Here is a 12,167-nt window from a genome sequence, read left to right as displayed (position 1 = left end):
AAGTCTAAGAAACTAAGCCAAAATGTTCCAGCCTACTATCACAGTAGGGGAGAAGAAATGCAGTTGCTTCAGCTGGACTTAAATTAAAAGAGAAATGGACTGAATTTAGGCTAATATGTCCAAGTAAATCTATGTGCAACTACATCAATTGGAGTTTCAGCTTTTTTCTGGATAGACTACAGGGCTGTCTAAAGCAGACCAAAAGCTCTAAGTCAGCCTGTTGTTAGGGACAATAAACGAGTTTAGCAAACAGAAAGTTCTTTGAGGGGCTCCAGCAGCATGGGCTGCTTTCTATTTTAACTGGTCATTTTGTGGCAGGAAAACTAAGGAGACCATTTTTTTCTTTTTTTCATACTCTAAAAGTGCATGTTCTCATTCCTGAGTGAATGAAACACTTTCTTCTAAATGGGACTCCACTGTCTCATGTTGAACAGCCATGTGCTTCTGAAAAACATTCCTGCTGCTCTGAATGAAACCTCACTCCTGGTCCTTACATATTTTTATTATCCAAAAGAGTTTCTAGGTCATGAAGGGAAGGTTGTCCCCGTGCCTCTGTGGGCAAGTTTTGATGTCCCTCAGTTCTCTCATAAATCTGTTTCCAGGCTCCTGAGGTTTGTTGTGTCTTTGAAAGGTCCTGTGCTTATCCATATGTGATCATACACAAATTAGAGTTGGTTGGAAATTTTGGTAAAGGGACAATTTTTCTGCTGAAAATACCAATCTGTTAAAATTAGAAATAGTCTGGGAATGTGTTGGTTTCAGCAGAAGTGGAGAAGGAGACAAGACATGTTTTAATGGAAACCTGCCTAGCTTTGGACTTCACTAACAGGGAGCTTGCCTAGAAGAGAATTTGGCCATATCTGATTTTCTTTTTCCTACCCCAGAATAAAATATTTTCAGAGCTTTGAAGCCCTCAGCAAAGGAAAATCCTACCTATTGCATGGATATACTGAGGATATCTGTTTTCAGCTGTCTCTTCTGAATTGCACCCAGAAATGCCCAATAGCCCCATTGCACATAACATGAAGTTACCCTCCTGGTTCCTATCAGAAATAATAAGTCAATATTTCTACAACACCGAGGGAATTTAAAATTTCACTCACAAATAGTGAAATTACCTGCATATACAGAATTCATCACAAACAGGGCTGGATCAACAGCTAAAACCAATGTTGTTCAAACCACAGCATGAGCCACACATCCTACAAGAAGTCTCCCACATGAAACCAGCTTTCTGGATCAACTGACCCAAGCTGTTGGATGTTATTTATAAAACATCCACAGCTCCATTAGTAACGAGCACTTCACATTTCCAAACATGTAACAGCCTAACTTAATTGCTGTTCTTTGAAGAGCACTAGGATTTGGATTTTGCTTTTTGTACGAGTTTATCTGGCAGTACTTCAGAACTGACAAATTGAATTCATGCATCCCTTACAACCACCAGGAGCACTGGTCTTACTGAAACCTTTTATTTAATGTCCTGCCTTTCCTGGGATTTAAGCTCCTTGATTCCACTGAGTGCCCATATATTCCACTGACGTCTGTGCTTCTGTGTTTCTCTTGCTTTTTTCTTTGCATGTCTTGCAATCTTCCATTCTGATTCTACAGCTAAGACTTTCTAGAAGTGACATAATCACTTCTTTAAACAGTGACAAAACCAGTCCATCATCATGACTTCAGTGTTGATGATTCTAATACTTTTATCACCAACCTTGACTGTAACACAAAAGTCAGTAGGTTTTGGCATGTGATTTAGGACAGGAAATTCCAACCACCATTCAAAATGCAACACTAGCTTCCTCATAGTACTCACATTAAATAATGTCTCTTGGGTTCAGAAGAAGAAAAGGGAAAGAACAAATGTATACAATGATGCTGTGAAAATACATCTGCTGAGTCAATGTCAGCTTGATCATCACTTTTCTTCTTGAATTTGGTACCATGTACAGTCCTCGAGTTCATGAGCAATTATAACATTAATACCAAGGAATATCTTTTTATTTTGCTGGATTCTGTAAGAACAGAGGGGAGTTTTTCCACAAAAGCATAACCAAATTCCATCAACAGCACTATAGCAATGTCAAGCTACAGTATTTGTTTTCACTACAGAAACAACATTAGCCCATGGGGGCAGATGTTAATGTATATTAATTGCTCAGATTATTACGAAATTGAGCTTCTGGAATAAGATGGATTGAATTTCTTACAGAAATGATGGGAAAAGTAATCAATAATTCAAAAAATGAAAATAGAACTTACTCATGCTGTGGCTTTGTGCCCTGTGGTTAGATGATGGTGCCTAACACGAAGTACTCCCAGATCCAAGCTCTTCCTTAGGAGCTTTCCTAACATCTCTCTACTGAAAAGACTCCTTGGTGCCAAACAATCTAAAGGACCTCAAAGTGAAGTGTTCTCATCTTGGGGATATTAATTTCTCTCTCCTCTAGACAAATGTCTGTTTTAAGCAAATGAGAAGGAGCACAGTATCTTTGACATTTCTCATCCCCTGTCCATGTTAGCTGGAACTCGCCAGCTGGCTCACAGGTTTTTGGTAAGGCCCTTTCAGACAGAACATGCTCAGACAGTGTGGTTGCAGAAACCCCATTTCCTCAGGAAGAGAGGTTAAAAATTAATAACTACCCTCATGTTTTTTTAGAACAACCAAACCCTGGAACTTTACAGAACCCTAACGACAATTTTCATTCCTATCAGTGTCCCTTCATTAGCAACTTCAGCCATTCCACCATCTCATCCATGCACCTCTAAGCAGCAAGAGGAACACCCCACTTTAAAGAATAAGGAGTTTTTGAGTTTCTTCTCTTCAATACTGCTCCTCTTTTGGTACCTGAAGCTTGTCATCAGAGAAAACTGCTTAGTACCTCTCAGTAGTTAGTACACAGATGAAAAGTAGCCCTTCCAGTTCAAACTGAAAGCTTTGTCAGTGACATTTCTATATAAAATTCCAAATAATTAACTGTTATGCTGGCAAGAAACACTCTAAACACAATAAGTAATGAGTAATAATAATAATAATAATAGGCCTTACTCTTATGAAAGTACACCATGTCCAGAATTAAGCTGCAACATCAAGGTCAAAGCCAGAATCTCAAAAGCAGCCATGTGCTTATAATTACTCTGAACTTTAGTTGTTGCTTGTGTTGGTCATATTACAATCACATCATTTGAAAAAGCAAAATATCTGCTTGCATTCTAGAGATAATTGTGGAAAGGACAGAAATGGGAATTTGACAGTCCCTTTGAGATAAACAGTTATAAATAATGGGTTATATGCTTCATTTCCAGATAAAAACAGGAGCTGGAGAACACTGTGCTAACTTATTTCAGTTCTCTAAAGAGCTGCTACACTCAAAGAATCAAAATATATGCAGGCAAGTGCCCCATTAAATGGAACCACTAGAGCCTTACATATTTTGCCTTTTAAAGTTCTTTACATCAGCAACAGTTTTACGCCAAACAAAAATGGAATATCAGCCAGAATGGTGGCTCTGAACTTCTGCAATTCAATTAACAGAACACAACTAGCACTTCTTATGTGGAGTTGGAGGAAGTAAAAAAATCTGAGAAAGCAAAGTCTGAGGAGAAACAATAATAGGAAAAAAATTGCAATTTTTCATTTGTCCAAATAATCTGAATTCACTTGTTTATGTATTACTCACAGTGACACAGACATTGGTACACAGAATCTTTTCTAAAGGAAAAACCCTCTCCTGGCTATCACCCCCTTTTATAAACATGTTTTTTTATCTTTTTGTACTTTCCTCATGAAGTTTTACATCAGTGGTGTTATTGATGTTGTTCACATTTTTGTAAGGATCATGGACTTTTAATTATTCAGAAGTAACTGTTCAGTTGAGGTTTCTTCAACAAGATGGCACGAACAGGTGTGTGTGTGTGTGTGTGTGTGTGTGTGTGTGTGTGTGTGCGTTTTTGTGGTTTTGTGATTTTTGTGTGTTTTTTTCTCTTTGATGGAGCTGTGGGAGTTGGTCTGGAGGAGGAGAGGGGTAACAAACTAAATCTACGGCATGTTTTCATATAAAACTGAGCCCACACCACAGCTCTCTGTTGGGAGAAAAAAAAAAAAAAAAAAGAAAAAAAAGAAAGAGAACTTTGCCTCATTCCATTGCAGTCTTGGCCAACTGTGTCAGTGCTGGTTGCAGCCCCGTTAGACCACTTGCTGACATGCTGCAATTCTTGAAGGTCCCAAAAGCTCCTCATTTCCTGCTGATCTAGATTCCTGCCATTACAGGGAGCTGATGAAGCGTAGGAGGGCTCCAGTGAGTGCCAGAAGAAACGTGAGTCGTGCAGCAGAAATGTGTGTCCAGAAGGGAAGAAGGGGAGGTGGCAGAGGGGCACCAAGAGCTTTTGGCATTGGTAAATCACCCTGTCAGCTCTTGGGAAACCACACTCTGGGGAAGATATTTCCCCTGTCTACCACACAATTCCCAGAGACAGGCAGCATCCCATAGGAATATTTTGGAGCAACAGCCATCACCTTCTCTAAGTCACCATTTGGAGGAGTTGTTACCCCAGAAATCTCAAGGCTGCCTGCAGACCAGACTTTATTTTATATACTACCCAAAACCTGCATTTATGAAACGTTTTGCAGTCAAACCAGGTGGTCTGCAGTACTTGCCAGATGATTTGCAATGCTACTTTGCAATTATTGTGCGTGATTTTATATGAAATTCAACAAGTAGTTTTGATCCACTGAGGAAACAAGAGTGGGGAAGTGTTTCAAGGTGCTTCATGTGCAGTACTAACCTGACTGAAGACCATCCACTCTTTCCCACTGGGGTAAGAGGCTGCTGCTGGTGCCAGAAGCTGAACTGGTTAACCAAGTTAACTCCAAGTTTAAGTATCAAAGGACAATACAGCTGGCAGGAGCAAGCTGAGTGCTAGAGGTGGATGAGGGGAACAGAACCCATGCTGGCTTGTCAGCAATGAGCTGGTAGATCAGCTCACCTCATCCCAAAGGAGGTTATGGGACACAAAAGCTGGTCTAACTTTTGAAGGAGAGCAAGGTCTAACACTCATTTAACAAGTGGCCAAACCAGCACAAAGTGACCTGGAACAGCTGCAAGTTCTCACTAAAGATTTTGCAGTGCTACACTGCAAGAAAATGGCAGGGCTGAGAACACAGTTAAGAGTCCCTGTCCTGGACCTCCCTCTTGCCTTGGACTTGCCTCCACTCCCAGCCAGCCTGTGGTTTCTCCAGAGCCTGACAGCAGCCCTTCCAGCTGTGCTGACTCCAGGGCTGATGTGACATCCATTTGCTAGGAACTGGACTGGGACCAACAGCTCCTTTTGTATCTCCCCACAGCCACCACTGCTTCTTCTATTGAACTATTGACTTGGACAAGATTCAAATTAGTTGCCTAAGGGTGAAAGGTTCCTTGTCCCATCATGAATTCCACACCCCCGCTTTCCCTAGCTCCCAGCTGTCATGTCCTACCCCTCTTCCTCCCAGTGGCCCTCTGAGCTTCTTGACCCTTTTCAGCTGTCCCCTTTGTGCCTGTATCCAGCTTTCTGATATCCACAACCTGTTTTTCCTCTTTCCTTTGTCAGATTCTCTTTGCTCTTGAGCTACTCTGCTCTTGTATTGTTTTCCTCTAGTTTCAGCATCTCTGGCACCAGTCTCAGCTTCCACCACAAACCAAGGTGGATCTCAGTGTCTCAGTCCCAGGCTCTCCTTTCTCCCTCTTTCAGCACACTGAGAGTTAGCCAGTTGACCTGTTCCCTCACTTAGTCCAAAGGAACCCAGGTTCCTTCTAAGTCTCTGGCTTTTTAACTGAAAAATTCATCTACCTAGGCAAAAGCAGCACGTAAGACCAAAATTAGCAGTCCCTGCATGCTCCAGAGGAATGGAAAAGATAGGAAAAGGGAGTTGGACTGCAGTGAGCAGGGTGTAACTGAGAGGGAAAACACGATGGATCGTGGGCACACTCGGGGGTTTCCTGCCTGGAAGCCACACTGCGACATCACCTCGGGCTGACACAAGGTGGCCTCTGCGGCTCACAGAACAGTGATAACTGACAGCCAGCCAGGTGCACACAACATTCCCGCCCACAGTGGAGCCATTCCAGCAGGCACTATATGGATGTAGGCTTCAGAAAAATATCCATCACATAAGTAAGACTCCACCTGCAATTAAATTATTTAAATGTGTAGGTTTGCCAAGTAAGGCCACAGCCACAAATAACTCCTCACCAATACATGTTGTATTTTTCTTTCATATTTCAAAATATGAGGGTTATACCTAATACCTGACATTTGGATGTGATTTAAGCAAGTGCATAGCTGAGTTTAGAAGTTAATCCAAGCCAGGCACACGCTGCTTTTTCTGGACTGAGGAACTCACAGCAAATAGCTGGGCTCTAACAGAGGTGATCTCCAACACCCCAAGGCTCTCACACAGCCACAGGAATTGCTTGGTTTGGATCAATACATTGTCAGTTCATGGAGCAGCTGCTTCTCGAGCCCTCAGCTCTTGCTAAATCCTCTACTCTACTGGGCTTTTTGGAAGTGAAGTATTTCACAAAACTAAACCAGAAGTTATCCAAATGAGAAGGTTTTCAAGACCAGCAGGAGGGATTCTCAAGTAAACCCACTCACACCTTCAAACACTTTGTTTTGAAACCATAATTGCAACCTCCACTAAAACTCCAATAACTCCACTAAAATAATACAAATTCTAGATTTAATTAGGCAAAAAATAATTCCCTTTCCTACCACTGTTATAAAGTTCCATAAGAACCCTGAGCTTATTCCCTTAAATGAAACTTTCTGCGAGTGTTATCGGTGATTATCTTGGTAATTTCAGAATGAGAAGAGGTCACCTCCTGGAGCACTTGCTGTTCCCTCACCTTGCCTGGTTTTGGAAAGTCAGGCTCCTTCTAGCAGAACTGACTCCAGATCAGAGCAGACTCCAGTCCCTCTTGGACAGAAAGTTCCCCCAAGTCTGTAAATAAATTGTCTGATCTTTGTGGCACATGAAGGACAGAAGGGACAGAGCACATCCAGCTCCTCCAGGCTACACAAATATCAGCCATATACTTTAAAGTTTGGATTTGTCAGGAAAAGAACAAATCATCATAATCATCACCATCAATCAGCTGCACTTAAGTTGCCTCCAAACCCACACATAAAACACAAGAAGCTGTTTAAAAATAAATTACAGATTGTTCTAATTATAAAATTAAGTGTATTTTAAATTAGTAGTTTATTTTTTAACAATGTCTTGCTGTAATGATATATAATCTTATAAGGCATGTTCTTTCCAAAACAGAAACTTGTTATTTAAATGAATACATCATGTAGTTACTGGGATAATTATTAGCAAAAATATCCTTGAGACAAAATGCTTGCCAAAAGCTGTTTCAAATGTTTCCTTTCTAGGAGCCTCAAAGACAAATAACTTTTAAGAGCACTAAATTTACATATTCTTTCATGTAAATGGTAGGAATCCTTAAAAAAACAGTTGCTGTTGGTATTACCAGTATTTTCTCCAATTTTCTAGTACTGAGGGGTTGTACAAATTTTTTTCTTTATTTTAATGCCCATTTCAGAAGAAAAAAGTGCATATTAAAGTACATTTTATCAGTTGGGGATAAAAGCAATACAGATGATGAAACAAATGAAATTTAGCAAGATTAGTAGTCTCAACTAGGCTTGAATCATGACTATTCATATATTTAAATCTACACAAATCACATCTTTTTAGTTCTTAGGAATAAAACATGCTATGAGCATAGTCCTTGAAGGAGGCGTAATCTTTTTGCTTGGAGAAATTTCATTAATCAAAAAATCCTTTCAAAAATACATATATGATATTGAGGAGGGAAAGGAAGCAAGTATTAATGAGACTATTTTATGCTAAATAGAAGCATTAGGGTTCATCCCTAGAATTACCATATGTTTTTCTGGGCAGTTCCTGACTGCAGTCACTGATAATGGGTTTTTTCCCAAAATGCAATCAGGCCATAGTTTATCTCAGACAAACAGAGTAATTTCAACACTCTGCATTTCTTTAGGAAATATGCTAAGTTTATAATGAAAGCAAGGCCTTTTGGCTCAGCTGGCCAGTAAAACTTGCTCTGGTCTCAGTGAGAGCACAACTGGACCCTTTCTACAGCTAAGATGACAAATTATCTTTCTGTTCAGCAGCGTTCAGAACAGTAATTGAGGTCTTGCTAAGCTTGACAGATACCATAAGCAACCAAAGAAAACAGTAACAGCTGGATTAATATATCAACCACTGCTTTACAAGGGTAAATGGAAGCCTTAATTGCCTCCTTGCATGTACTACATACATGGTATAATGAAAAACATTTCACCAAGTTTGTACTCATTTCATGTTCACAACTATAAATCAATTCAAATTAGTAATGTTATATGTTTTTCTGACAAATTACTTGTTTTGGCTCTTTAACATGAGCAAAACAAACTTAAAAGAGCAGAATGTGTCTCATCACAGCTGGACCTGCCACATTTGCTAAAAAATGCAGTGTCTGAAGCTGGGACAGTGTAAAGCAGCTCAGCCAGCAATCAGAACTGCCAGGAGCACAGAAGGACTTACCCTCAGAAATTCCAAATATACATGTACATCCTTGAAAACAAAGATCATTTGAAGAATAAAAAGCCTTCTCTGGAGATGATTATGCATATAGTGGCTGATTCTTTGAGGAACTGGCTTTTTTTTTTTTCACTGCCTTGAGAGGATTACTCATGGAACAGGTTTTGAGCATAGGAGATCAAGTACTGATTCCTGGCTGATTTAATGAGCAGTTTCAGATTTTTCTTACACCAAAGATCATGGGAAAATGCAGGTACTTACACAGCAAAATGATAGATAAAACACTTCCACCCACTGGGCCTCTCCAGGAAGTTGTAGACCTGTCCCTGGGCGCTGGTTCTGGTCAGATATTGGCTCTGGAAGCACTCCACGGTCCGGGCCCTGCCGGCTCCGCTGTCCGAGCAGGCTGCAGCCTTTGTGCCTTCCCTGTGGCTCTGGGCAATCCCAGCTCCCCTTTCCATGGAGGGCTCTGCATTCAGTGCCACAGGAGAGTACTGCATGGTGCTGAGGCTCCCCCTGACTTCCAGCAACGGTGCAGATTTGCTGTTTCCACTCAGAGTGCTCAGCTGGAGAGTGGAGGAGCCTTGATCCTGCCCGCGGTGGTTACACACCGGGTGTGCAGCAGCTTCTGCACCACCACGGGACATCCTGCAGCAGCACTCAGGTATTGCTGCCTCTGATCAATATTTAAAATCATGAAGGAGGGATTGGATGTCTTCTGTGCCCAAGGTGCTCCAGCAGCTGATAAGGTGACTTTGTGCTGTTATCATGGAGTTTCTCTGTGACACAAGCGCGAGCTTCCAGCCTGTCACCTGCTGCCACTCACATCCTCTGAAATTAAGTCAGAAAAACCTATGAGACAGTAACAACAGAAGGAACAGGAGTCTGGGAAAGGGAAGAGGTTGAGACTTCTGGAGGAAGGAAATAAAATGAATTTCGAAGTTACATTGTTAAAAAGAAAGCCTAGAACTATTTAAACAGTGCAACACTTGTGCAGCAGCAGAGAGAGCTGATCCTACCAGATTACTTTAAACTGAGCAGTTCTTGAGGTGCCCTGATTAGAAATGAAGTGTTGCCCAAAACACTCCTGAATGAGGCTTTGACCTTAAACACCTGCACCTCAGAAGAACTTATCTAAAGTATCAATATTACAGGAAGAATTTAAGACTTAAATAAATTTTTTCAGTCACCTCATGGGACCCAATCTTGCAGTAGACAGTACTTGGGAACAACTTTTCTCAAGTGTAAAAAAGAGGATGCCATTAAAGATAACTGATACTGGAAGGTTAATATTGCTATATTAACCTTGCCTGATCCTCAATTTTCTCCAAGCCCTTTCATGTTTGCACCTAATTTTGCTACTCTCAAACAAGTACCTAGACAAATAGAAAAGACAATAGGGTTCTTCTAGATCAATATGTATTTCATAAAGCAGAATTCAATTTCTGCTAATACAGAGCAGCAGATTTCTTAGCAGCAACATTAAGAGTTTTGTAGGACTGAGAGTGGATGTCTTTTTTTGAACTGCCTTATTTCTTACACCCGACATTCAGAGCTACTTTAGCCTCAGCAGAATATTTTAAAGAGACAATTTCAGCCTTCACACTCCCCTTCACACTGCCCTTTTTAAAATAAAGCGTATTTTTTGCTGTTGCTTAAAGCTCCTCATGTGTAGTGAATGAACTCCCAGTGCAGTACATCTGAACAGAGCCTTCCAAGTTATTCCACAAAGTATTTACATATATATATTTTAACATGACTTTCCTACACAAGGCTCATTTCTTAACACTGCTCATGGAAAGGTGAGCATCAGTTCACATTCTCACATCAGTCCTAGTGCAAAGAGAGAAATTCATCCCTTCCCTCAGCATTTCTCTTAATGAACAGCTGGAGGGTGCAAACATTAAAGCACAAAGCCCTACATCCCAGTCAGCCTGAGAGGCACCTCTAAGAACATCCCTTCACTCTGGGGTGCTGAGGCTGCCTGGACAAGGCTGGCTAGGCAGAGCTGCAAGCCTGGCACACCTTCCCTGGGCTGCTCCATCCCCACACAGCATCCCACAGACATAGCACACAAAAACCTGAAAGCAGCTGGCAATCAGCACCTACTTTCTCCAGGCGTGTCCCTCGGCTGCTGCACACCCTGGAGTCCCTGGAGAGGTGCAGGAGAGGAGCTGCTGCCCGGCTCTGCCCACGGCTCCCCAAGTCCCACCCTGAGCAAGGCAGGGGCCCTCCCTTTGGGCTGCCTTATATGGCTGCCCTTGCAAAAGGCACAGAAAGAACCGGGAACAGTTTGGATGTTTTCAGAGAGAAGTTACTTCTGTCTCTTCCTGCTGTCAAAGCCAGCAATCACAAGCAACAGCTTAACTTCCCTCCCAGTGTTTTTCTTATCTGCAGACACTTCATTGCAATGCATTAAAAGCAGCCTTTCCTTACTGCACATCTTTAAACACTGAATTAGGTGATGCCTGTGGCAAGCTGGAGGCTCTGCATCCTCCTTTCATACTGGGAAAGATTAAACAACAGCTTCAGTTGCTCAGGGCTCTTTCCATAAAGTTTTGACAAAGCCAAAAGCAGTGCTTCATTGTTACATCAAGTACTGGAAAATCAGGATTCTCTCATGTTGTTGCCCTTTTGAGCTCCAGGTCATTTTTTATATTAATTTTGGAGGAAAAGCATCCCAAACATAACCATTCCAGCATCCAACTCTCCATTTTATTGTTGACCTTTCTAATCAGGAAGGAGAAAGAGAATACTGCTATTTCTCTCCTTTCCTCCCTCTTGTAACAGAAATCAGACTGTTGTCTGCAGTGCCAACATTCCAAACTTAAGCTTCCCAATTTTCCAGAGCCAGGAGTTTGAGAATGCAACAAAGGTACCTCTTTCACCCTATGGTTATCATCAGTGGGGAATGCTGCCATTGCACATAGTCTTCACTTTTTATCATAATTGTTTGTGGGGCTAAGGCATCTCTTGCCTTGGAAAGATTATTCCAGAAAGTTATTTTTTAGTTTCCTAGTTACATTCCCATACCATTGCAAAAACTCCAAAACAAAACAAAAACGCAAGCCCAAACCCTTTTAGTTCCTTTCTTTTTTCTTGATACGTGATACATGTAGTCTGATCTAAAAACCAACCCATCCAGAACATTTTCCTTGGATGCTGTGTTGCTCAGTTTACCCTGTGCACAGAATTGAATACATTATTCCACACACTACTGCAGGTGCGTGGTCATTGAGAACTGATACCTGACTGGAGCCACAAAAATCCTTCTCCAGGTTTTTGCTTCTTCCTGAAATGCTTGCTGCATTAATTAATACTTTTATATTCTCTGCTCTATTAACTTTTCCAGACAGTAATTTGCTAAATGAAAAAATTTCCATCTCTCCTCACCTCTGACCTCTCCTGAATGTAATTACTCAAGATCTACAAAACTAGCCAAAGTATGGAGGGAAAAAAAAAATTAAAAAACCCCAACAAACCAAACAAAAACCCCCAACCAACAAACCAACCAAGAAGTAATATTGGTTTTATATTGGTAATATTGGTATTATATTTTTGTGGATCTTTT

General features: G+C 41.1%; 1 protein-coding gene across 1 annotated transcript in view; it reads right to left on the bottom strand.

Moving 5' to 3' along the window:
• Positions 1-9,243, bottom strand: part of LOC132073288 (potassium voltage-gated channel subfamily KQT member 1-like) — a 401,881-nt gene extending 392,638 nt beyond the window's left edge. Inside the window, exon 1 of the mRNA XM_059472242.1 lies at positions 8,858-9,243. Coding sequence (XP_059328225.1) covers positions 8,858-9,243 — 386 coding nt within the window. The remainder of the gene's footprint in view (positions 1-8,857) is intronic.
• Positions 9,244-12,167: the final 2,924 nt, after the last annotated feature.

This window comes from Ammospiza nelsoni, chromosome 5, assembly GCF_027579445.1.
Source record: "Ammospiza nelsoni isolate bAmmNel1 chromosome 5, bAmmNel1.pri, whole genome shotgun sequence".
Lineage (NCBI taxonomy): Eukaryota > Metazoa > Chordata > Aves > Passeriformes > Passerellidae > Ammospiza > Ammospiza nelsoni.
The sequence above is the reverse complement of the archived record's forward strand: the minus strand, read 5'-3'. Positions and strand labels throughout refer to the sequence as shown.